The sequence below is a fragment of the Chiroxiphia lanceolata genome, chromosome 3 (assembly GCF_009829145.1).
Source record: "Chiroxiphia lanceolata isolate bChiLan1 chromosome 3, bChiLan1.pri, whole genome shotgun sequence".
NCBI classification, from domain to species: Eukaryota; Metazoa; Chordata; class Aves; order Passeriformes; family Pipridae; genus Chiroxiphia; species Chiroxiphia lanceolata.
This window is the reverse complement of record NC_045639.1, coordinates 41778520-41805968: the sequence shown is the minus strand read 5'-3', so window position 1 is coordinate 41805968 and position 27449 is coordinate 41778520. Positions and strand designations below refer to the sequence as shown.

Sequence of the window (27449 nt, the reverse complement as noted above, 5' to 3'; positions counted from 1 at the left end):
CACAGCCCGGCCCGGCCAGTGGGAGCGGCCGCCGAGGGTGACGCGTGGGGACGCACCGCCCTCGGACGGGGTCGAGCGGGGGGATCCCGGCGCGTGCGCATTGGGGAAGGACGGGGCGGCATTCCATGGATCGCTGCTGCGCGTGCGCCGGAACGCCGCCGTTTCCCGGCGCATGACTCATCAGCATGGCGGAAGCTATGCCCGAGATGGAGGATGAGGATTTCTTGTTTGCGCTCAAGCTCCAGAGGGAGTGGGAAGAGGAGGATAAGGCAGCGGCAGCGGAGGAGGCGGCAGCGGAGGAGGCGGCAGCGGCAGCAGCAGCAGCAAAACGCTCCGATGTCCCGCCGTACCGCGCGTCCCCCCGCCCGATGTCGGTGGTGGACGAGGCGTGGGAGCTGCTGGACCCCAGCCCCGACGTGCACGGCCTGTTCGTGCACTTCAACCAGACGCTCTTCTGGAGGAAGCTGGAGGCTGTCACGGTGTCCTGGAGCCCCCGCATGACCAGGTGCGGCACCGGGGGGCGGGTGGTGGTACGGTGACACCGCCGTGTGTCGGGAGCTGCCCGCCGTACCTCCAGCGGGCCCCGGCAGCTGCCAGTGGGGGATCAGAGCTGTGGGAAGAGGCCGTCACCCCTCGAGCAGCATGGCTGGGAGTCTCGGGGAAGGGAGGAAGAGCTGTCATTTGTCACTGCGTGCTGCTCCTACTCGTGCCGCCGTAGGCGCGCGGTGCTTCTCTTTCCAGATACTCGAATGTCCCGCATCCCTGGTATAGCTGGCACAGCAGGACATGGGTGGGTCGCTGTCATTGTCTGGTTTGCCTTTCGTCTGTCGTCCCTGGCAGCTGTCAGTGGCTTTACCCGGGGTGCAGGCAAGCCCGGAGAGATGTTAAACTGGAAGGAATCACTTGACACTGTGTGGAAACCTCACGTACTCGTGTTGCTGCTCTGGTTCTCCGTGTTTGTGATAGTTTTACAGCACAGCAGAAAGGCAAATATGAACGAAAAATGGTATATCAGCAAAACTTAGAATAGACTAGGGAGGGGAACATGCAAGAATCTGAGACTAAACAAAACCAGAAAGGTTTGAGGTGTGGGGTGCAGTTCTACAGAAGGTGCACTTGCTGGTGGCTGGAGTTCTGCCCTGTCATATCCTCTGCTGGTTACACTATTCTTTAGACACTTGAAAGTCGTTGGATATTGAACTGGTAGAGGACTAACTCAGTTACACAAAAAAGAAAAAAAAAAAAAGGAAGTGTTTTCTGCTGGATTAGCACACAGAAGTGATGGTTTAGTATGAGTCAAAAATTTAGGGAGGGTGAGGAGTGCAATTAAAGCAACCAGCAGTTAAGTCAGTGTTTGCTGCTGTGAATCTCTAGCCTCCATTTAGTGCGTTTCACTCCATCACGAGTTCCAAAGGAAACAGTCCTCTGCCTCCTAAACAGGTTTTTCTACTCTAAGGTACTTGTTGTTTTTTTTTCTTTGCTGTTTTTTTCATATTCTGAGTGACCTAGTGTGTGTTGGAAGGGGATGGCATTTTAACTTAAATTCTCCATTTTTTTCATGTGTTACAGAAACAAGTAGATTTTCATATTTTCTTCTTGCCTCTCTTTTCAGCTCTGCTGGAATCTGTACATATCATGAAAAAAGTGGATTGTGTTCCATTCGTCTGAGTGAGCCACTACTAAAGTTAAGACCAAGGAAGGATCTCGTTGAGGTATTTGAAGATTGGTCATGAATCTGCACCTAAAATTTATTGTGCCTCCCCCCTGCCTTGCTCCATATGAACATTTTACATTTCTTAGTGAGATTCTTACAGACAGTAACTTATAGATCATAAAATAGTGGTGGCTTTACTATTATGTTTGTGTGGCTTATGTTGCAGTATCATGGTAGTCTTTAGTTTTATGTTTCTAAATGGACAACTTCAAGTAGGAGTCTAAAGTCACTTGTTTATTTTACTGACTTTATAAAGAGAAAAAAAGACCCCAAGTTTTTAACTCCTAAATTATCCTTTAGTGTTCAAAACAAACATGGACTGTAATTTTGAAAGGGGCAACAGCAGAAAATATGGATATAGAATATGACAGTTAACATGACTTCGTGTTGCTTGTTGTGCCTCTGTCAGAACTGCTTCTTTGAGCTGACTGAACATTCAGATTTGCCTAATGAACAGAAATGCTGTAGAGTTTCAGCTTTCTCACAAGTGGCTCTTTTTTTGGATTGTAGAGGGAATAATTTGTGACTTAAGTTTGAGGATTATTTCTTCTTTTTGGAATGTCACTTATTGTAGAAATATTCTCCAGTATGTTTTGATAGCATGGGAATTTGGTTTTATAGGTCAAAGTATTATTTTTTTGTGACCCAGACTGAACATGTGAATGCTCAAAGATAAGATCGTAGTCACAATCCATGTAGAGGACTAAAATACTTGCAGTTTAATTTTGAAACTATATGTAATGCTCGTCAGTAAATATCTAATGATTTGCATAATTTCAGACACTGTTGCATGAAATGATCCATGCCCTGCTCTTTGTTACTCATAACTACAAAGATCGTGAATCTCATGGACCAGAGTTCTGCAAACACATGCATCGCATTAATCGCTTGACTGGAGCCCATGTCACAGTAAGCATAATCCTCTTAACCTGATTTAATAGAGCCTTCTTCCTGATTTGGTGTTTTAGTTGCCCAGTGTGGTATGAGTAATATGCTTGTTCTTGCCATACACTCCACAGTTGGTACCAGTACAAATTCGCTTCCAAGTGTGTGTGCCAATTCCATAGTTATTTTCTTGGGGACAGTGGTGGGAACAGGTTGAGGAAGATGTGGTGAGTTGTTAGTTGTATAATTTTCAAGTATACTCTCTGTAAGTATTTTTCTTTAAGCTTTTGTGGTAAACTCGAAACAGCTTAATGATAGCAGGGATAGAATAGCTCCATGTTCAGAGTAGTATTTATGGAAGAACAGTCTATTTTAGTTAAGATTTATATCAGTAGAAGCTAATGATACTTATGTCGGCGATACTTTAAAATAATGTGTCTGAGAAGATCAATTAAGGTAGTAGCTGAAAGGAGAATACTGGTACGGTTTGCAATGCATTCTAAACAGTTAGTCGCTCAGGGTGAAATTGTAGATAGATTTCCAAAGTGATTTTATTGCAGTTCAAACAAGATAGCCAGGACATATTCCTACACATCTTGTCCTTTTTTTTTTAAGCTTTGTTTTAATGGTAGCTAAATGTTGATCAAATTTTACCTGGCTCCAGCTCTTTTAACTGGTAATGTAAAAATCACAGCAGTAGTGGAAAAAAATGGAACGGTAATGGATTTTTAAAAAAATATTGTAAGCTACTGATATAAAAATAGAAACTTTCTGAATGACCGTTTTATTGTTTTGTTTTGGTTTTTTACTTAGATTTATCATAACTTTTATGATGAGGTTGATGTGTACCGCCAGCACTGGTGGCGATGCAATGGCCCCTGTCAAAACAGAGGACCTTACTTTGGGTATGTGAAGCGCTCGATGAACAGAGCACCCTCTGCACACGACCTCTGGTGGGATGACCATCAAAAGACATGTGGGGGCACATTCACAAAAGTGAAAGAGCCAGAGAAGTTCTCCAAGAAATCAAAGCATAAAACTGAGACAGCAAAACTTCCACATTTCAAGTCAAAGAACAAAGGTATTTTATTATTTCTTTTCCTTTTCCAAACTGATTTTTCCCAAACGTTTTCTTGGAACATTTATGGACCAACCACTACATAAGCTTTGTTTAGATGTTACTGTTATCTAGGAAAGAATAGGACCTGGGTTTTTTGTGCATTTCTAGGCTCCTTCTCAACTGAATTGTCTGTAAAAAGTTTTGTTTGATGCACTGTTTTCAGGTAGCAGAGGTTTTGTATGAAGCGTGTCAAATACTGAGCCCGTGATTTTTAAACGGAAAAGTTACTAATTTTTTTTTTTAATCTTTTTGCAGGCAAGACACAAATGCATGGTACTCAAGATCTGATGCCTTTTAGTGGAATGGGTTACCGGCTTGGAGGAGGAGACAATGTACTTTCAGAAAAAGACACAAATGCCAGCAGCAGCATTGGAAACAGTGAAGCACATGGTTCACAGCATCATTCAGCAGTAAGGACAAGACCAATCCCTAAAAATGAGATAAAATTTGAAAAATTACCCCATAGTGGCATCTTTCCACTTCATACCGATGATGCCAGTGAGAAGATCAACTTAACTTTAAAGCATGAGTTTCCTAAACTCTCCGTTGCTAACACAGAAGATTACGAGAATGATAGTGGATTGCCTGCTAGAATGGCTCATATTAGGGAATTAAAATCAAACCAAGGCTCTGCAAATAACAAGAGGGCTCTGCCGTCTCCCAGCCGGCCACCCAAACAAATTTGTCTGGAGCAGACAACAACAGCTCAGGTTGCATCTGAGAAAAAAAGCTTAGAATGTGTTAATACACCACAGCAATGGCCAAAAATGGAAGACAAAACTGCCTTTGAAAAGTATTTCATTAAAAAAGGGGGTACTGGTGTCACTTCAAGTATAAATACAACTATGAAAACCAAAGCTGAATTTACACAGTCCTCTGCAAGTTCTAGCAATCCTGTGAGGCAAGATAAAAATGTCAGTTGTCCTGTCTGCGAAACTGAAGTTTTGGAATCTAAAATAAATGAACACCTTGATTCTTGTCTTGCATGAAACAGCAGAAAGCTGTCTCAAAAAGATAAATCAGGGCTGAAAACATTGCTTGAAAGTTACTTTGCTCAGTTTGCTTAGCTGTGGTTACATTCCTGTGTGCCTGTTCTGAAATGGAATTTAAACTGTTACTGACCCCCATATCCTGACACTAGTAAGTAAAAGCTGCTAGCAATATTGGTAAAGACTGTTCCTAGACATGCCATAAAACCCTTCATGATTTTTTCAGTTAAATTTCCAGTCCTTTACAGGTCAAATTAGGATTAAAATGTTACATTAGTTGACAGTCTTTATTTTACTCCTTTTGGAAGCCAGTCAGCTTGGTGGTTAGTACCTAAGAGGCCAGTCAGTTGAGTACTAAAGTCATTGTGCCATGAAAAGTTAGGAATGTTTTCTAGATAGGCTTTCTGAAACATTAATAGTTCTCTTGTTGCACTAAAGTATTTAACGGGTTAAACATTAAATAGCTTGATACCTCACCTGTATTTAACGGGTTAAACATTAAATAGCTTGATACCTCACCTGTAAAACTGTAAATATGTTTGCTTAAACATAAAATTGTTTTAGCATAGTTTTTAAGCAAAATCGTTTTATGTCTTGCTGCTGTCATTTTCAATGGCTGTATCAGCCTGGTTTGTGCCTTTTGCCTCATTACTTGCTGCTCTTTTTAAACATTTTGTATTTTTTAAAATAATGCCACTACAGAAGTTTAATGTAAGTAGTTTTGTTCTTGCCTACTCTAAATAAATTGTTACTGAATTTTAAATTTCCATTAAGCCTGGCCATTTTGTGCTACTTACCAGTGGGTTCTTCTGTATATCTGGTAACAATCTGGTTTAATAGAGCCTTTCTGATTTAATGCTTTTCCTTCTTAAATTTCCCTGTAAAAACAGGGGCTGGTGAATACAGATTGCATCAAATTCTGCTTTTCCAACCTATTTTTAAAACAGTTTCACTTTTCTTGCACTTCTGTGAAAAATTTTACAAATACTGATTCTAAATCTTGATTTGCCATGTTAATTTTCCATACTTCCATCTTAAAACGGCAGCATCTATCAGTGTTTCCAGTGAGATTTGACCTTTTGCAGGGACGGGACTACCCAGAAGTATTTCTACTGTCATATGTTTTTAAGATGAGGACGAGATTTGCACCACAAAGGGTCTCTCACATCATGAAGCACTTTTGAGAGATATTTCCCTTATGCTTGTTCACATCAGTTTCCTCATTTGTCTTTCCTACTGTGACAGATAAGAGTAAAGGAGAAGGAAGGATCGTGGGTATTGTTAAATGTGGTTTGGTTTTTTTCCCTAATGTCTTCTTTTACTTGTAAATTGTTCATTTGAACAACAAATAGAAAACAAATGTGGGGTTTGACCTGGGGAATTTAGTGAATAGTATAGCCTGTTAAGGTAGGGAGAGGGGAACTCAAGCTATAGGCAAGTTCTGTATCTAATATACAAATGTCCTAAAATAGATCTGTCGTCCAAACAATTGAGCAGTTCTGGACCAGCTGTGGAAAAACAGCACCTCTGCTCACATGTTTTTACAAGGAAGTATTCTAATGCCAAGATTCCTTTTATCTGGAAAGAAAGGCTCTGCAGTTGCCATTGCAGGCTAATAGTAATGTGTCATGGCTGCCTTCTTTTGGGGTATGTTACTACAAATGCTGTTTCTGTAAAATGTTGTTCTTGAATACAGTGTCCTACCCACAATGATAACGACTACCAGTACGGCTTTAAAATACGTTGCTCAGTTTGGGTCAAAGGTGAGAAATTTCATCTTCTCTATCAGTTGACTTTGTCCTGAGTGAGTTTGGATACTGCCTAGAACAACACAAGCTGGTAATGAGTCTTGGACAAACACGCTTCACCAAAGTGCAGCATTAAGTTGCCTGACTGGAAATTTGAGAAACAAGTTAATAGACTTGATTTCTGGGACAAAGCAGGTATGAAAGAGGGTCAAGTGTGTGCGTGCTGTTTGTCAGCAAATGGTTCTGCAAACTAAAGGCAAAAGCCTTCTCATTTTGTGGTGATCTACTGGAATTGCTCTGAATGATTCAGAGAAGAGTTCTAGAGGTTAAACTGCCTAAGTGGGGGTTACTTAGCTCTTTCATTATTATAAGAGACTGCTTTTGAGTTGCCCTGAAACTGGTTATCAGGCAAGAAATCTTGAAGGTCAAATATTTTCAAGTGTTTTTATGGAAACATTATCTAGGAAGTTTTCTTAAAACTTTAATTCTGAGGAAGCAGGGGGAAGAATTTTTCTCTGGACTACTACAGTGCATTAGTATCTTGCAAGAAGATACGTAATAGAAATAGTCTGTTTTCTAACATGTTTTAGAAGCAATAATGTGCATTCTTCTATCCTTTAGCATCTCCAGTAGTCCAGTCACTATTTGTTTTCTCATAGGATATCTGGGTCACCTGGGAAGCGTATTCTCACTGCAAGTTCAACCCTAATGCCCATGCATAAGCTGATGAGCGGGCTATTTACGTCTAGGTGGAAGCACACCAGGCAGGGCAGGTGCTCCTGCCCAGACTCTATAATCAGGAATCAGTTACCTGAGCCCCCCTTCTAGGAACGTTTTCAAAGAGAACAATCAGAGAAATATTGTTCATTTGGAACAGGCTGTGCTACCTGCCTCTGGTCCAGTGTTAGTGATGAAGGACACCAGGTAATAATCTAGTACAAAATCAATGGCTAGAGAGGGCTTAGTCATAACTGGGCAAATAGTGAATAAATCCTGAGGTGCAAGTTTCTCTTGCTGCAGCAGGAGGACGTGCCACAGACTAAATGGTTTGTGGGGGTTTTCTTTTTCCTCGTGTGTTCTTCTGGAGCTCCTCAATTCTGTTGCATTTTCCATACACACCGCATGTCTATACATCCTTCAAGTAAAGCAAGTTACACTGTACTGAAGGGTAACAGCAAGAAAGAATAAATGGTGAGTTTCTGAGGAAAAAGACAGGTGGACATTTCTTCTAAGTGGTTTAATTCGTGGTGATGGTGGGATGATGCAGACTCCTCTGGCTGGAGAATGTTATGAAACTGCCACCACAGGAGTTTGCTTCATCACTGCTGGATCTGGTCATCCTCGAACACTATGTCCATGCTGTTGCATTTTGCCACCTTAAATTGAAAGACCACTAAAAGGTCGGACTGGCTGAGCTGAGGTTACACCTGACCTACATCTCCTTATGAGCATGATTGTTGCTGCCTGATGTGGTGAAGGCAGCAGTGAAACAGCTGCTCTCCAACAGCTGCTTCTTACCAGTTAACTGGCATTCATCAATTTTACACTCCAGACTGAAATGCCCAAGTTCCTACTTGCATCTGGATTATTACAGCTGTTTTGAAGTCTTGGGCTTAAAGAAACCATTTTTTTCCATGTGAACATAAAGACTCTACATAAAATTACCCTTGAAGTGTATTTTATGGGTAGACAGGCCCTGAAAGAGACTTGCATTTCCCTACATGTGCGTGTTTTCATATACTCGTATCTATGGGGAAAAAAAAATGCCAAGACCCCGGGATGTGTGGAGCTTTGGGATTCTACAGCAGGCCGTTAGGTGGCACTCCTTGCACATAAAGAATACTTCTTCCTCTCCGACCTGTGCGGGATTAACAGGCTCGTATTTCACCTACATCTGCGCTCCAGGCTGACCATGGATCAGTAGGAACCCTGACTGAACCACAAACAAGTTAAAGGAGGAGGAAAGAGGGGGAGAGAGGGAATATCTGCAACTAGCTGGAAGATGAGAAGTAAATTTACAACTAACTGGGTGTTCTATGAGTGATGCTTCTAGCTTTGCTGCAAGAGGGACTTGGAAGATGAGAGAGTAGCTCCTTTTTCTAATTCGGGACTCATGAGAAACCCCAAAGGCATCCTTTTGTGGGCTACAGTTACCACACCACTTGCATCCATTGCAGTGACAAAACTAATTTTCTGTCACCATTTGGCATCAACACAGCTCTACAAGAGAGGTAGGACAGAGTTTTAGGAAGTCAGAGAGGCTTATAAAACACAAAATTTAACTTCTGTGCCTTGGCTAAGCCAGGGAGCCAGAGGGGTGTGACAGGCTCAGGGAAGGGTAGTGTACTACAGGTGTGAATGCTTAAAATGGGACTCAGCTATGGCCTTAATTCCTGTGTTTCCTTTTAGCTTCTGCCAGGTCAGGCTGCTTTAAGACTAGATTAAATTTCTAAGCAGGTGCAGCAACTTGGCCTAAATAGCTCACACTGTTTCTGTTCCATCCATCCTCTATCGTTCACATCATTTCACCTGCTTTTATTCCACAGTAAGTCTCCCACATTTCCTAAACTGCGTAACAAAGAATGTTTGAAGGGGCAAACCCCAACAAGCCAAGTATCTGACTCCACCACTGCTTAATTTAGAAGCAGTGTTTATTTTTCTGTAACTGATGTCAACCTCTGGATCATAATTTCTGTGTTTGCTGCAAGTACCTTCTCTTCAGAGATCTGTCACTAGTGGCATAGAAAGTCTGGGGTAAGATCTAGGCTAGAGCTCAGTAAGCCCTGGTACTGAGCTATAGGAACATGGTTTAGTTGAGGATTTTAGTGCTTCTCGTGGCTTTGTTAAGGAACTTACCAATGGCAGGAGCAGCCATAGGGCCTCTCTGCTCTTACTCCACTTCCTCTCTAGTGCTTCACTTCCCTGCCTTTGCCTTCCCACTGGCGGTGGTCTCTTCCCAGAAGCATCCCAGTAATGACCTGCTTTCTTCCCTAGAGGATCTGTTTGGTGGGTGTGCTGCCAGTGGTTTGGATCTGTTTGGTGGGTGTGCTGCCAGTGGTTTGGATCTGTTTGGTGGGTGTGCTGCCACTGGTTTGTAAGCAGTTTTTGATTCACCAGGAGGGTGTGGGTTGTGTTTGGAGGGATACATAAAGCTAAAAAGCTGTGCTAACGATGTGCTCAGAGGGTGCCCACCTGCAGATGCGAGGGCAGCCTCTGCAGCACTTGCCTGCAGCCAGTGCAGGGTGGGACACAGCCTGCCCACAGCACCACCAGCAAGGCAAACTCTCTGGTGTGTGACAGGACCACATGGCTTGGCACAGGTTGCTCCAGGTAACATGTCTGTGGAAGGACACAGCACAAACTGGGCTGTTCTGGCAGACGGAAACACGTCCAAAGAGAAGAGTCATCCTGAGGATAAATCAACACCGCAGAGACTTCAGAAAGGATAGCACCAGTACCAGGTGGAGTATGGACAGCTGTTAGTAATGGACTTCAGTCTTAAATCTGCTGACTTCCTCAGGATATGCTGCTAAGGAAACTTTGGGTTATTTGATTTGCATTTAGCAGTACCTACATGGGAAATCTAATTTAAACATGAGAAAACACTTTATTGCAGTGAGGATTGCTGAACACAGGAACAGGTTGCCTGCAGAGGTTGTGGAGTCTCCATCCTTTGAAAATATTCAAACCCCAACTGGACGTGGTTCTGGGCAGCCAGATCTGAGTGACCCTGGTCAAGGGCAGGGGAGCTGGACCAGACCACCTCCAGGAGCCTCTTCCCACCTACATAGCCCTGGGTTTCTGCCTAAAAACCCTAGGAGCATTTTAGGACAAAGGGAAATCACAGCTGAAGGAAATTAAGATCCACCTGCTTGCCCTTGGACTGGCACAGCCCAGGAGTGCTCACACTATCTCTAACCCTTTGTTGACTTCCAGCCACACATTTCTTCCTCTCTCTATAAGGTTTGGCATGGGCAGCTCTCATCACTGCCACCACCCAGACCGTAGGGATGAGGGATAAATTCCCCATCCCATGCATCAGAGACTGGGGGACTTCAGGCAGGAGCCAAGCACATGCCCCAACACAAGGACAGGTACAAGGAACCTCTGCCCTGCCAAGACTAATTGCTGAATCCTTGCCAAGTCACACAAGGGAGGGAGGATTATCAGCCCTGCAGACAGCATGAATTAAAACTCAGACTTAATTAACTTGAATGTACCTAGAAGAGATTTAGAATGCAGGAAAAGCATCCTATGAGAGGAAGTAGGAGGTATTTCAGGCACTGCAAACCCCCAAAAGACTATTCAAGCTACCAGACAACATTTCCCACACAATTTGGCAGTTAAGACAACACCCAACTGCTAACATCTGGGCTAACACTTGGGTCATGAAATGCAGTTATGCTGAAGCAGACACATATCCCCAGTGGTAGGCAATACCGTGACCCTAGAGCTGTTTGCGAGGCATTATGGACACAAGCATCCACCAAAGGAATGGAGACCTCAGTTTGGAGGAAAATACTGAAAATTTGTTGCCTTAATGCTGCCTTCCTCTTAATGCCTGTACAGGACCTAGAAATGTTATCTTCCCTGAGACTTCTGCAGTGGCACGTTCCCACCCCAAACCAATGCTTTGCATCATCAGCTGTGCAGGCACTGAACCGTGCAGAGGGTCACAGTCAGTTCGTGCATGCCGTGCAGCAGCTAATGAGGGAAACACTGCCTTAACTTCTTCAGGAACAGGTGAGGGATTGGAGGTCTCTGTTGTTGGGCAGCCATTCTCACTCGGCTGTGAGTTGTTATAGGATGGTTTGATCCCAGGCCTGAGTGTATTTTTACATGTGGCTGTGGATTTGTGTTGAAGTGACACCATTTTCTGGAGATTGACAAGTGCATGTCCTGTCTGTGAATCCTGCACCAGTTTTCAATCTCCTTCTCTCTACCTTTTTTCAACAGAAAGACTATCCAAGCCTGGTGCAAAGCTGCTCCTGGGTGGCTGTTGCATGGTTAAGATACACTGAACTGAGTGCCAGGTGAAGGGTATGTCCCATGAACTGCTACAGTTCAGTTGTGTCCTGTATAACCCTGCTACCTCTGCCAAAAGAGGAGGAGCACCCTCAGCAATTCAAGGTTATTTGGCCTCCCAGGGATGGTCAGCAGCTTGGCACACTGAGCTTTTTCAGGCAGCACCAACTCAGGCAAGCAGCAGCAGTGGTCCGAGGCTATGCTGCTGGCCATGACTTGGTAGTCACTCCTTTTGAGGCATTTTGTGCAAATCTCAGCCAAGACCTTGGATAGCCTCTGACCACCTGTAAAGGCAGCCACCAGGCTGTGGCCAGCTGATTTTGCACATAAAAAAACCCCAAATGTTTTCCTCAGCCAAGTATAATTTAATCCAACCCCCACCCAAGGGGTAGAGCAGAAGAGCCTGCAGCTCCACTGACAGCAGGTGGAACAATGCTCGGGGAGCCATGGAAGGATGCAAAAGTATGGGGTTAGCAAGGGGCCAGAGGCCCCCGTGCACATGTGGGAACAGAAATGACAAGGGGAGGTCAGAAGAAGAGCGGTTGCTCTCCAGGCACTCTTGCATGAGGAAACTTGAGCAAATTTTCAAACCTACTGCAAGCACTGGAGGTGTAAGCACCCACTTCCCACTTGCCCTGCTCCTCCATCCCTTCACCGGTGGCTGTTTAGTCCTAGATAAAGCTGAATATCTAAACCGGAGCTTACACCATCGTAACGAACAGCAACAAAAAGCCTCCCAACCAAAATACACCACCTTTGATTGCTACAGGTTAAAATAACTTCTATTTGTGCCGCACAGTGTCCTCCACCTGCAAAGGGCCACATGCCTCTCTGTCATCTCTGGGACCTGCAGAACACGTTCCTCTGCTCTGAGGCGTGGCCTGGTCCCGGCCAGGACACCGAGGGGCTGCTCTCACTCTCCCTTCCAGCTGGCCCTGCAAGCAGGAGCCTGAAGCATTTCTGCATCCCACTCCCGGCACCTGGGTCACAGCCTGGCCACAGGTGGCCCCCTGTGACCCCTCTCCTCTCCTGGGTTTGTATAAGCCCCGGGTTTACCGTAAACTACATGCCCTCCCTGCTCATGTCATTGCATAAAGTTGCATGGTTGCGAAGTTTCAGGAACTCTCAGCTACACACAGTCATTTCCTACTGTGCTATTTTAAATAAAGGGGTTAAAAAAAAATCATCGAAAAGAAAAAAATCAAAGCTAAAATGTTCTCATGGTGCAGGTGGGAAAAAATAATCACAGTAGTTTAGAAATTGCTACCTAAAGAGTTCTTCTACATATAACAAATATTCAGGACCAAAGAGAGTTAACTTACAGTTTCTGCTTGTTCATTAAAATATGACTATGCAGAACACGTGCCCAGCACCACATTACTTACTATTATGTTGTGGCTGGGGAAGCGGAAGTTAAGGGAAAATAAATATGCCTAATGTGACAGCTCAAACCTCGCTCTTTGCTATCGGGAACACCATCAACTGGACTCAGAAAACAGATTGTTATTACCCATGGCCCTTTGGCAAACATTATTGGTGTCCACAATCGTATTTTCCCTGAAGAAATATATTCTCCTTGATGTCCAAAGATGTTGCCAAGTGCTCAAAGTAAAACAGTTCTGAAGTATCTTTCAGTTCCGGTAACCCATGGTACAGCACCCACCAACAGCTAAGATTGCACTTTCCAGGTCTAGGGGTGGTTGTGTTTAGTTTGTTGCTGGGGGGTTTTGACACGTTTCCTCTATCTTACTGCATGAAAAAACTTCTCAGGATTGCAACAGCAATTAATCAAGCTCCTAAATCTGTTTTCTTCTGTTCTTTAGGTCTTTATGCCACCATGTCTTCTGCATAATGCAATATTTATTAATAAATTTATAAAGCTTGCTTACATAAAGCAATGTAAGCAAGACACATTTACAACAGAAGTGACTTGCCTTAAGATGGTTTTGATAATTTTTTTGCTTGGCTTTGTGGCTGACCCTTACTTTCTTCAGGAGGTAAGATACCAGCTCACAACCCAACAGAATATTCAGGTATTAGGCTTTTTATCTGTGAGTAGGAGTCAAATCTCTACATTTTAGTTATTTTGGATTCGTATTTTAGTTAAAAGCAAAAATAGAATTGAACCACATCAGCCCTTGAAACAAACCCAGGAGAGGAACTGGTTCCACCCTGGCAAACCACACTGACACGTACAGGCCCACAAGGAGTACTGGATCCACATGGCGAATATTCACAGATGAAATTTTACATCCCGTCTGCAACAGCATTTGAAAGAAATACTAGTTTTCAGTGTAGACACTGCCCTGAAGCAGTGTGCCTTGTACAACTTGCCTGTGTGTGACGCTGGCGAGTGTTAAGTCATCTGTGTGTTTTACATCCCTCTCCACTCTGATGTGAGATATGCCCTGCAAAATTTTAGCCATGTGAAGAGGCTGGTACTGGGCTTGTAGGCTAAATGAGCCGGTCACCTCTGCCAGCATTTATCACCACATTATATACAATGTAGTTACGGTAAATTCTCCACAAGAACCCATAAACTATTGTCCACAAAAGCTTAATCCCAAACTGCACATTTAATAGGGAAAAATGTCCCTAAAATCCAGCAACTTACTACTGGAATACAGACAAGGAAGCCAGTTCCTTGTTCTAGTTATGAACATCTCATCTTTTCCAACACACATCCATGAAGAGGAAGGATAGATGATGCACCAACAACTGTCTTTCCCGAGGCAAACACATTATGTATTCTTTCTCCTCACACTTCATGTCTCCACCAAAGCAGACACCTATAGCATATTTTCACTTTTCATGTCCCATATTCCTCATTGGACCCTGAAACCTGCTTCTGCCAGATGCTGTCCACCCCCAACAGACAAGGTCAAGCAACTCTGATGCAGTAGACATTCCAGAGCGAACACAGCTCCTGCACAAACAGGCTTAAATGCATTTGCAGTAATTACTTACATTCAAGCTTTACTTTAAAAATGAAAAAACCCCAAACAACCTGATGATTGGAGACCCAGAGATCCATACCTCTACCCCCATTCTCCCCAAGCAGATGACATCCAAATCCAGGTAAGAGTCACAAATTTCCTCAAAGTCTTTGCTGCTCAGTACTCATAAATTCCCACTAGGTATTTGCAAGTGCATGCAGCTATTTGCATGTCTGCAGGCAAGGTTCACATGCTAGACTCCTGGAGTTTTGAGACTTTGAGTTTGCTATTGTCACTTGGCATTCTCATTTCTTTTTCAAAGCATTTAGCATGCACAGAAATGGTCCTTTTCAGTCTGATTGCATCAATCAGTATGTCAGAGATGTGATCTTTCCAGTTCTGACCTTCTGTCATCTTTGAAGGGTACAGAATTCATTGGAAGCCATGTAAAACCGAGAAGCTCCCATTAAACCTTACAAATCCTGTTTTAAGAGGACTTTGATTTTCCACCTCACATATCTGTCAAAAGTGGTGGAAAAACTAGAGCTGACTCTAAGTCCATCATCACTCTTCAGAAAGCCCACACATGGTCCTGTTTTTGAGGGAGGAAATCATCAGGAAAATGATCACCACACCCAGGTAACTGTAGGCAGTCTAGAGAAAAAAAACTCCAGATCCTTCTCCAGAGCAGAAATAGCTCTGATTTTAAAAAAACCCACAAACCTACAACAACAGAAGAACTAAAACAAACAAGAAAATCCAACCAAAACACCCACAACAAACAAAATACCCCCACAAAACAACCAAAATTTCACATACCCCCTTTATCAGGGGACATTTATAAATTTGTTTCTACAGGGTAGTTTTAAAAGTTACAAAGATTACAAATAACCACATAGCTTTCAAGAACCTTTATACATCATCTTTTTTAATTAGATTAGCTTTACAAGCAACTTGAGAGCTCTTTCATAATGAACACTGCTTTTGAAATTACACAACTTTATAGGCAACCTGTAAATGAATCCTGAATTTCTTCGCCTGCTATAGATAAAGGTCTCGTATTTCACAGCCAGCTAACATCATGAATAAAAATAGCATTATGAAGCTTTATTTTTAACCAGGACTAGACACATACAGATCATAAGACAGTTTAAAAAATAGTTGTAAAACAAGGACCTGCTTGGTGATGCTCAAGACTGAATATTCAACTGACATGAAATGAACAGTTTCTGAAGGACATGGAAGAAATGGCTGACCTGATTTGTTGATCCTGTTGTAATGACTTACATGGAGTGAAAAATTAAGCACTTTTTAAACCTGTCCGGCAAGCACAAACCTACAGTGTGATTAGAATTTGATACGCTGTTTAACTGCAGCAGTTTGAATTACAGAGGGACTGAAATGAGTTTAAAGGCTTATGTTTACATTTCTAAAACAAAAACAAACAAACCTCTGTTAAAGTAGTACTAAAGAAGATGAAGTAGAAGAGGCGACTTTTTTGCTTGTTTTATTAGTAACCTAAATGCACTGCAGACCAGACAGTAATGAAGATTTGCACTCCTTGGCCAGGTTGGCAGAGGCACTTACAGTAAAGTATTCTGTCTGTTTTTCTGGGAAGAAAAGAGGAAAGACGAAGAGAACTGTACAGGGCAAGAACTTACTAAAAAAAGGAAAAGCGAAATCAAAACAAAACTGGGATTTCTGTTGGTTCTCCTAAATGATATACCAATACTGAATTTTTTCCCCCTTCTGTCAGTTTGTTACTAAACAATTAGCTTTTTCATGTTTTACATGAACAATAGTAATGTTTTTAATAAAAAATTACTGAGCTTTCCATAGAAAAGGTTTCTAATTGAATACAAACTATACAGATGCTAAAACTGTCACAAGTTGTAATATATACAGAAATATTTCTGTACACTCACATTGTTTTGGCTAAGTAAGGAAATAAGGAACAGATAGAAAACTGCAGTGGGTAAGCTGATCTACCCCAAAACTCCTGTAAATATGGATGCTGTTTTTGATAGGTTTGCTTTTGTTTTCTCAAGCTTTTAAAGCTCAGAAAAAATAAAGGAAAGAAGAAGAAGAAGAAGAAAAAATCAGTGTCCAAAATATCAATTTCTTAAAAATAAGAATATCGAAGTTTCTGCACATCTCACTTTTACTCTGTGATGCCCCCTCTCCTTGATAAAATGAAAACAATGTAATAGAAAGTAAGTATTTTCTTACTAAATATTTACCTCAGTATTTGTCAAAGGGCCGTGCCTTTTTGGGGAAATCCTTCAGCACAGTGAAAACTTAAAAATGTATTGCACAAGGAGCCTACAGAGTGATGCACTTCAGCTTCAGTGTGCTGACCACTTCCTTGATACTATATAATAGATCAAGGTGTCAACTTACAGACTGCACGGGACACAAATATTTGAAAAGGAAATTAAAAAAAGGGAATTTTAGATATTCCATTAACTTATATACAAAGGAAAGAGGGGTGGCAAGTATTTTTTAGAAAAGGGAGAAAGCTCAAAAATTTCTGTCAAGTAAGTAAGGAGGTTCTGGGTACCTCTAATAGTCTAGGAAAGCCCTTGTATATACTTGTAACTTGATGGTATTTACCAGGTCCCCAAAGCCAATGACAGCAACCGATAGTGTCAAGTTCACTTAGTGCCAGTCACTTAAAAAATAAAAAAAACACAAAAAAAAACTAACAAAAAAAAAAACAAACACCCAAAACAAAGAAGAAACAGAAACTTCCCCTCTGTGGATTCAACATACAAAACCACAAACTGAATGTTATTAATAGCGAGATACTGATTTGCTTCTGTTAATAAGGTTCAAGAGAACATAGTCAAAAAAACAATACAGCAGCAATTTTTAAAAGTTAAGATTAGTGTGAGATATGATATAAAACAATCAGGTTTTTAGCTGGTAATTAAAGTGCTCTTTTTCTGACTTAAGGTGTAAAGAAAATTAAAGTGATTATCAGTTACTGGCAACCCTTACATTAAATTAGGTCTTTCATGGCAGAGGAGAACAGTATGAACAGTTTTACAAAAATAGATCCATGTTATTTTGGAGAATACTGTAATTTTTTTCCTTTTTTTTCAGTTTTTCTTTTTTTTTTTTTAAGACTCAATTTTGATAAACTGTACCTGGTCATACAAAAATTACCCAAAATTCAAACTTTTACCATATAAAAAAAGGGAGAGATGAAATGGATTCAGCTGGATGACAGGTCTGGCAAAATATAAGAATGGACAAATTCTATGTAGGGCACTTATTTATGTCCAGATGCATATGCTGTTTCTTACTGATTGCTTATCTTCTTCACATAAGCAGTCACAGGCCTGGAGTCACAATCACATAGTACAATGCTTCAGCAGTCAAAGAACCTTCTATTTGATGCAACATTGAAACACTGTTTGCTTCCTTATTAAGATGTTGGTTTGTTGTTGATTTTCCTTTATCTTGTTATTCACATTCAAAAGTTAATAGATAGCATCAAGATTTATCAGGGAGAATAGCACAGGGAGTTGCTAAATCAAAGGCTTATAAAACGTCTTTCCCAACTGAGTCAGAAGGTTTATTAAGTTCAACCCTCACACCTTTTTCACCTGCAGAAATATGAAAAGGAAATCAGTATTATTTTTCAGCATTTATCAGTCTTTACAATTGCTACATTCACTGTCCAGATTAGTTTTAAGAGAGTACTTTGAAGATGGTCTAGTACAAATGATCTAGCAAGATAGGTATCTTTGTATACATGCTCTGTATCCTGTGCAGTGTAAAGTTAAGGAGCCATGGTTACTCTTCCTCTCTGAAAGGCAGCACATATTTGGCTGCTCACACAGAGAAGTGGATACTTCACATCATACATGCAGGTCTGAAGCTCATCATCTCAGACCTTACAGAGGTAAGCTTTAAGAATGGACAATTAAGAATCTGAGGATACTACCCATTATTCTGTATCAGAACATCCAGAGCTTCTCGGTATTTACCTCGGTAAAAAATCTCCGAGGGATTTTTAAAATGCAACATTCCATTTGACCACCAACCAATGCGTACCTCTTCTGTCCTTTTTCTAAAAATTGACCTATTCAGGTCACCCCAAATAAAGTTTGACTATCAAAACATTAACAGACACAATATCCCATATGCAAGAAAAAAACACATGTTCTGCATAGCTTTAGTTAGACTGACACTAATCCAAATACGAAGTTTTCTATTTTATGACATTTTATTCTATAGTTTTATACATTATTGTCAGTAGAAAATAAAAAGCATCTTGCACAATTCTTGCCACAGATATACAGCAAAGAACACAATTTGAATTGCAAATGACAACTGAAAACACAACAATATGGTAATATAAACCAATTACAGGGCAAACCCATACTGAAAGAGGATGAGGAATTTCTTCACAGAAGGGGTGATTAAAAGATAGAATGGGTTGCCCAGGAAGTGGATGGGGTCACAATCCTTGGAGGTGTTTGAGAAAAGACTGGATGTGGCACTGAGTGCCATGTTCTAGCTGACCTGCTGGTGTTCAGTCAAAGGTTGGATTCAATGATCTCAGAGGTCTTTTCTAACTTAATTGATTCTGTGGTTCTGTGAAATTTAAACAACCCAGCCTTCCTTCCTTAAGTGCCAACAGTTTAGGGGGACTTGGAGAGGGATAGGGGCAGAAGAGGGAGCACCTTCCCATCAGGCGCAAGCCCACCCAAACCACTTCCCTGCACTCTCTCTGAAAGGGCAGCAGCTGAAGCTGTGCAGAGGCAACAGCAGAGCTCTGACCCAGTAAAGCCAGCTCCAGGAGCTGCATTGTCACACACTTGTGACATGAAGGCCAGTTCAGAGATAGAAAGGGTTCCTGTGGAGACAGGAAGGCATTATCTGTCACTCCTGACTGCCTAGGAAGTCACTGTGCCTTGCCAGGCATGTGCCACGGAGCAATGGGACATCCTACCTGGCTGGAGCTGAGGGGTTCCCTTCACAAGCCAGGCAGGAGCTGCACTGCTCTTACCACTCCCAAAATACACAGTCACCAGCTGCACCAAGGAGGACTGAACTGAACTGCAGCTTTCAGAGCTGCTACACAGCTCTTAGGAGGCTACTTAGGAGCTTCAGACACCTAACAGCACTGCATGGAAATATCATCTGGAAATGATTGGCACATGTCTTCAACATCATTGGCTTCAGAGCTCTTGACAAAACTCCATGTATGTGTGCACTTGTGGTACACAAAATACATTTAATTTTTGTTTATTTTTAAACTACCGTAACAAACACAAAATTGTGATGGCAATTACAAGCATGGCAGAAGTTCTAGGCCATTTCTCCTTATAATGCTAATTTGAACAGGAAAATTAGATCAACTTCCTCTTGAGGGAGAAGCCAGAAAAGGAAAACAGATGCTAGATACGTGAAATTGGAAGTGGAGGAAGTAACTCCATTCTTTGATTCCAGATTTTAATTTTAGGCTTTTGTTTCTCCAATATAAAATTTTAGTCATGTGAAGTTGTATTCACTTATTGAATCACTACAGTCAATCAAAACTATTTTCGAGGCTCTCAGTTCTGCAGTATTCTCCACACCTATTAGGCAGACAAGACTAGGGGGAAGCTGTATCCCCCATGTAAAAATACTGAGCAGCCTCAGGTCTCAGAGAAAGTGTGAGCGGGACAGGGACTGACCTGGATTTCTTCCCCAGTCTCTGCCTAGGAGTTCAATCCTTGGGTCACCCTTCCCTGTAAAACCCGATTCTTGAGTTATGCCGATTTCTCCCTCTGTTTGTGCATGGGGTGAGGCAAGGAGATGAGGCTAGACTACTTAGCTATTCTTTCACCAAGAAAAAACAAACAATGGAGAAGATATTAAGGAGAGATTACCTGTTAGATATTTTACTTTAGCTCGTGCTCTTTCATCTGCATCAAAATACCACACTGTTATTGCGTACCTAGGGAAATCAAAGGAAAAAGAACAGTGAAGCACTTGGCATGAAACACAACCTAAATGAGATGATACTTCTGCAGTCTGACAAAATACAGTTTTCAGAAAGCAAGTGGTTGTTCTTGGTTTTTTTTCCTATTAGCAGATATTGTCTGAACAGTCATTGAAGGGGTGACACTGATGCTTTAAGTTTACACTTCTTTTTCCTAATGAGTTTGCTATTACGGTTCTTGCCCAGCACACGTAATGAAGTCTCTGCCTATACCACCTTGTCCTGTGATCTCATCTTTTTACTAGGTCAAGTCCATCACTGAGTTATAATGCAAAAACCTGTTTTTTTTGACATTTGGCACAAGGAACAATTAACTATCATGAGTCCTCTGTTCTTCCACTGTTTTTAGAGGATTTAAATACAAAATGCCAGCTACTGAGAAAAGACTTTAAGGAGCTTTAGTAAATGGCATTTCACCCTCTAACTCTGCTGGGAGCACAAAGGGGGAGGGGAGAGCGGTACAGCTTCTTGAAAGGCTGCAAGAGGATGCACCGAAGGCAGTTTCAAGTTACTTCTCCCAAAGGTACTTCTGTTATCTCACAGCTCCAGTCAACGTTCAGTCCTCTGGCCATCCAAATGTGTTAGAACATGGGCAACAAGCAGCTTGGATCAACGACTCCAATGCCACCTATTAACGCTATCTGGAAATGTTACTCATCACATGCGAGCAGTGAACGAGGGTACCTTTAGCATCAACCACTGCCCTGCAGTGAGGGACAAAGGAGATATGCAGTTTCCCCTATGCCTCAGACTGGGAGCAACTCCTCTAATACTCAAAAGATTTATGTATCCATGGTTGTTTCTGCCCCATAACTCTCTCCCAATTCCCAAACTAGGATATGGCAGCTTAATTTGAAATTACTGTTTTCTGACAGGTCCCTCCCAACAAGAGGGGACATAAAGCTGAAGTACCTAGTCAATCTTCCAGTAACACAGGAAGGTCCTAAGGACAAAGGAAAGGGAGAAGAGTGTAAAGCCACTACAGGAAATAATGAAGACAACATCCTTTAGCTGAGATCTGCTCCTGGCTCTGCGTGCTCCCACCCAGTTCAGCCAAGCACACATAGCAACTTCTACTGTTTCCAGTCCTCCCACCTTTCTCCAAAATAAGAGATAAGGCGTCACTACAAACTCAGCAGCACAGTGGAAGCCTAATCATCCACCCAGAGGAAAAAAACCAAAACACCTTTTTGTCAGGTCATTATTCACAGTGTCACTCATTTCTCATTAGGATTTGCTCATTTCTTGATAAAACAGGCATCATGCAGTAGAGAGTCCATTAGTCCTACCTTGTAGCAAAGGCTGGCTGTACTTCATGAGGGTTGCGGCGATCAGACCAGAAGAATAGCAGTCTATCGAATTTGGGTTCAATATCAGCGAATTGGGCTTTACCTTCCGGAAATATCCGAAGGATGCCTCCACTTACCTACAAATTAAGTATTTAAAAGCAATGCTTGAGAACAATGTCTCATTGTATTTAAAAGTACCAAGTATCACATTTGAAAATATTTCAGACACTTGGAACTGAAACAAAAGTCTTTATCAGGTGCTACAGAAATTACGAATCTATGACTTTTCTGTCAATGCATTTAATAAAATGTTCTACATTTTTTTCACTGAGTAATTTCAGAATGCTTGCAAATATTAAACCTTCATTCACGTTTAAGTAAAAGATGTGAGCTTTTATTGGGGGTTTTTAGCTGCATTACCTACTTGCAAAAAAAAATATTACACAGGAAATATCAGTGTATATATAGAATATATACCTATCAGTCTACATAGTATACATACACAGTCCATAGATATATATCTCTATATTGAGGTAAAAATATCGCAGTATAGATGAGCGAAACATTGTATTTCACATCTAAGTTTCACTCTTCTCCATTAAAGGCATTATTTCATTTAACAGCAGCACAAATTTATGTAATGTTTCTATAATTAAAATGAGCAAGGAGTAGGAAACTTCGAACTAAAACCTGAATCTGTATTACTGATGGTCAATTTAAATCTCTTCCAGGTTTTGGAAACAATTGGGCCTATGTATGTATGTCTAGAAAACAGCACAAGTAGGTGGGGTTAAATACATCAGTCATGCTAACATCTTCCTACTTATGGTATTGATGTTGTTAAATCTAACTATAGATGGCCACCATAGGCCTTCATGTCATAAGAGTCATAACAATGCAAATACCAACATGGCAAATTGATATAAATTACTGGTTTTTAATTGTGTTCTAAATCAGCAAACAAATGACAATTTAGATACATTTGTTCTCCTAAAAAAAGTTTGAGCTTCTTCTTCAATAAACAATATACTTGGTAGTATATTAAGTTGTAATTTAAAATAGATTTTGCAGGAAATGAAATACCTTTCTTCATAAATAAAATATCCAGATAGTAGATTTTTCACAGTTATTGTGGAAATGCAATTTGCTTGACTTCTACTCTCTGGTATGTATTAAATTTTTTTCCAGGAGAGAAACTATAAATCAACCAGAAATGCCCCAAAGCTGCATTTTAAGATGCTCAGTACAACCAGTGCACTTATATGCAAAGATACTATCATGGCAAAAAAAGGCTGGTAATTTATTTTCTAATTGAAGGATCCAATTGGACATGAAAAGAGCATGTCAGAAACAGAAAGCTTCAAGTGCATCCATTTGACTCAACTCTCTGATCTACCAGTTCATGCAAGTATGTTATGAGGGGAAAAAAAAGAAAAATAAAAACTCTCAGCTGCAGCCTGTGTTATCCATATCTGCTGCACGCAATTCACAGAAACTGACTGCTTTTAGTGCTCTTCCACATGCTACTGCCTAACTGTGATAGAAGTATCAGTAGTTTTATCCCTTTTTTTTCCTACACACAATGAAAATAAACTTCTCCATAGTTAATGGCACAGTTAAAGCTGTCTTTGCATTACTCTTTCATGCTTTCAATACAGCTACTTAGCTACATCCATTTTTCAAATCTACCTAGCCCACTGAATCGCTAGGAAAATCCTTATTAAAAATTTACTTCATCGTACTCCTTTGTAGTAAACTCTTAAAGCACTTGAACTGTGCTGTAAGTCTGTACTGCTCCCCATATCTACAAAAATACAAAGACTCGTGCTGCTTTGAACTACACTGATGTAGCAATGACGGTAACACTTGGTTTATTTGAAAATGCTCTCAAGCTAAAGCATCTCTCTATTTATAAGCATACTCCATTAAGCAATCTAACAGTAAACTCCCAATTCAACAGGATCGTAAGGACAAATAAACCGAAGGCAGTTTCATATATTCTTTATTTAGTTTTTGTGTATATGAGAGGCATTTACTACTTTCCTTCAATCTTACTGTCAAAAAGGTCCTGCTGGCATAATTCAAAACCTTGAAAATAAACATCTCTATCTGCTCTCACTAACAACAGAGTCAGAGGGGGCAAAGGATACCTACAGCTAACATAAAGTAAGAACACAACTAAGGCACAGAAATAAGGACATGAAAAACTATGCCTGTAGCAAAGGTGCATCAGCAAGTATATCTAAAACAAACAAAAAAAATTGTTTAGAAAGAAATTATTGCATACCTTGGCATCCCAGTCCTTATTAAGATAATATATACATGTAACACATCTTCCATCTCCATTTGGATTATCGACATGGCGCACGTATCCTGTTCCATTGCCTGGATAACAAGCCACCATAGCCTGGAGTCAAAGAAACAAATATAATAATTAATTTTATCCATGTGCATGTGAAAAGTCTACTTTATCTATAATAATTCTTAAGTAATTAATACATAAGCAACACAAAAATTAAACTAGAAATACTGGGCAAAGAATTTTTTTTAGTTGTTTTCTTTCTAGTTATAACCTGGTTTTGAACACAGATGTCAACAACAAAGGAATGAAAGACACTGAGAGGAACACTTAATTAAGGCATGGAATTAAGGTGGGGCTACTCCCAAGTTGTGACTAATCCTTCAGATTTCCCTCCCTTCAGTGAAATAGAAGAGACAAAAATGTTTCGTATATAATTAAGTAGCATGTGCTTCTCCTTGTGATAAGTTTTCCAGACTCAAGTTCAGAGACTTGAGTTCAGAGCTACCTTTATGTATTTTTTTTTCCTGTGTTTCCAATTCAAAGAATTTCTCCAAAAAAATGCTATCAAACTTTATTTTTAGGAGACTTTAAGACAAGACCAATAGCCCATCTTACTCGATCACTCCAAGTGCATTCTTGGGTTTGTGTTTTGTCCTGTACTTAGGAGGTCTTTGAACCTTTGTTGAAACAAGCCTACACGTACAAGAAAAACATCCTTTTTAGTCAAGAAGTGAGAAATTGAAAACAGACACCGAACAGCAATCTCCAATAACCTTCTGACATCAAACGATTCCCGGTACAGTAGTGTATTAAACTTCCCATGCTGCACTTAGCTCAGCTGACTTGAAAGACCTCTTCAAGATGGTTTCTGAGTCTTCAGACATGCGGTTGTGCATGTGAAACAAACTGGCCCTGGCTAACAGACAGCCTGATTAGCTTGATTAGCTATCAGAGCACATCGCTGGTTCCTTGTACAGCACATCACTCTACCTTTATGCATTTGCTGGAAACAGCAATTACTTCAGGTTTTGGAAAGAGATCAGAACAAAGTTTTCCAGATCAAGACACCCACTGCCATCACAGTACTCAGATGTCTGCAGTGACAATATCCTATCTGCAAGAAATTGCAACATGAATTTAAAAAAAAAACCAACCTACAAAAAAACCCCAAACAAACAAAAAAACCCAAAACAAAACAAAAGAAGTGTGTTTCTACTAACACTGCTAACCTCAATGACTGTCTGCTGTCTGAAAAAACTAAAAACTTCTAAAAACAAACATTCCTGTCTAGATTTAGCCTGGTTAACTTAGAATTTTAAGTTAGACCCCTGGATTGCAAACTGTTTCATCCCTCATGCAAAACATAAAAAATATTTTCCCAATAAAGTGTTAACTATGAAAATGTAACCATTATATTGAAGTAATTCAAACCAACTGTTTTAGTGCATTTTTTGCTTTAGACTAATAATTTTAACTTTCTCTCTCCCCTTTTAAAATCTCATAAATAAAGCTTTCCAAAATTTGCATTACACGCAAGTGCTGAGGAATACATTCAGAGCAGGTAGCTCAGTAAACTGTGTTTTAAGCAGGCTAAAAAACAGCTTAAAGTACTTGAAGTTCAATCAGTAAAATATTTGTATATCACATGTAAGCAGAATGGATTTTACTATCTGGGGTTTAGATAGCAGCAACCATTTTAAAATCTTTATTTTCATATATACTCTACTAATGGCAGCAGCAGGTTTTGGTAGCTCTGTCTAGGCAGAAATCAGAACAGTATTTGCCAAGCTGTAACACCGTGGTTACAAAGATGCCTAGAAATTAAGCCCAACTTCCTTCACATCAGTTGGAAGTGACTACACTGTATGAAAAGTAGTCAAAACTACAAAATTCAAATATACTTCTTATTTTGCGATTAGGCACTTCAGCGTCTCCATCTTTTTACTATACTCATAATGCAGTCACCATTACAGGCCTCACATTATGAAAACCTATTACACATATCAAGAATGTGATCTAATATTTGGCAAAGTCATGACTTAGTAGTTTTGCTGGAGGAAGATAAACCTGCAAAAATCAAAACAGTGAGTTAGAAATACCAAATAATGTAATAAATGTTCTGTAATTTCCTTTCTTATGCAGAAAAAAAAGGAACAAAACAAAAGCAAAGCTGGGCTGGAAGAAGAAGATATTTGGTTTCCACTGAAAGCAAAAGCTTTTGAAAGAAGTCCCATGTACCACAAAAAAATCCAACTAAGCTCTCACAGAGCACGAACAGTGCTGAAAGCAGAGCTCCAATCCTGTAACAGTATTCCTACTAACAGGAAAGTTTTCATTTAAGCGGTTTTGCTGAGATATATTGTGCAAATGAAACCCTGACATAACTGTTTCTCAGTATCTATGTGAAACAGCAATTAAAACTTATTCAGAACGAGGAGAACTTTGAAACCAGGTAGCTAGAGCAATGTCAATTCTCACTGAAATCACAAGGATTTAGACTCAGATATGAAAAGGTCTTCAGGCATGTAAAAGACCTACATACACGTCACTGAGCTAAAAAACCTACTATTAAAATTTTAGGACAGTTCTCAGGTCTCTCTGGCCAATACAGGTTTTTCCAATTGCAGTTGGTTGCAGTCCGCTCCTCAAAAAGATAATTTTGCAGGTAGAGAAGCACAGATTTGCATCCTACTGCTATAGTTTCCTTTACGAGGTCCTGAAACAGGTACTCATTCTCTTTGCTGAAGGGAAGGCAATAAAAGAATATTTAACATCAACATTGCTGAAGAAAAAGAGGACCAGTAGGACTTTTTTCTGGGTAAACACCAATTGTCACCAACTTCACATAAAGAGCAGCTGTATTCAATGTCAGAAGTATTTCATACAATTGAGTCTAAAATGCTTTCATTGTTTAAAAAGAGCTCGTTTTTAACTTTAGAGTCTGAAACTTCTGCTATCATCAACTGCAAGAGACGAGAAACAGTTTTGCTGCGATAACTTATCTAATATGTATTTGTTATAACAGTAGGAATGACTCAGCTTTCAGCAGCAAATTAGAAAGCAAACAAATTCGGGACTGGGTGGGTGTAGCATAATATACATTGCTTTTGCCAGTCAGTGTGACAATTCCCTCTCCCCAATTAACCTATGATAAGAAAAGGTACAAAATGTAACAATTTATCAGTCATGGGAAATATATTGCTTTGTGCAACAATATAAAGCAAGTTCATGTCAAACTGTCATGTACTGCAAGAGTACCCACATGGAAAGGACAAAGAAATGATCCACGTAAATTACAAACCCACATACTTTTGTGGTTGCTTTAACATTTTACAGTACAAATAAGCAGGCAGATATATGTCAGACAGAGACAAAAAATTGTGTCTGTGGTTGTTTTTTTTTTTCCAAACACTGTTAATGGCCATCAATAGAGCCACACATTT

General features: G+C 40.6%; 2 protein-coding genes and 1 long non-coding RNA gene across 3 annotated transcripts in view; 1 reads left to right on the top strand and 2 right to left on the bottom strand.

Moving 5' to 3' along the window:
* Nucleotides 1–91: 91 nt before the first annotated feature.
* On the top strand, nt 92–5481 carry SPRTN (SprT-like N-terminal domain). The gene is made up of 5 exons (XM_032682628.1): nt 92–505; nt 1613–1712; nt 2495–2623; nt 3413–3680; nt 3975–5481. Exons 1-5 carry the CDS (start codon nt 186–188, stop codon nt 4706–4708), a joined length of 1551 nt encoding a protein of 516 aa, XP_032538519.1. The 5' UTR covers nt 92–185; the 3' UTR covers nt 4709–5481.
* Nucleotides 3575–14534, bottom strand: LOC116784238. The gene is made up of 4 exons (XR_004356003.1): nt 14518–14534; nt 9649–9795; nt 5228–5586; nt 3575–5185 (listed from the first exon to the last, which is right to left on the bottom strand). It is a non-coding gene; the product is annotated as an uncharacterized LOC116784238 (long non-coding RNA).
* Nucleotides 14535–15324: 790 nt separating this feature from the next.
* Nucleotides 15325–27449, bottom strand: part of EGLN1 (egl-9 family hypoxia inducible factor 1) — a 35428-nt gene continuing 23303 nt past the window's right edge. The window contains exons 2-5 of the mRNA XM_032682629.1: nt 23992–24111; nt 21705–21841; nt 20303–20370; nt 15325–18028 (exon numbers count right to left, since the gene is read on the bottom strand). Of these exons, the coding sequence (XP_032538520.1) occupies nt 17964–18028; nt 20303–20370; nt 21705–21841; nt 23992–24111 (390 nt within the window). The 3' untranslated portion in view covers nt 15325–17963. The remainder of the gene's footprint in view (nt 18029–20302; nt 20371–21704; nt 21842–23991; nt 24112–27449) is intronic.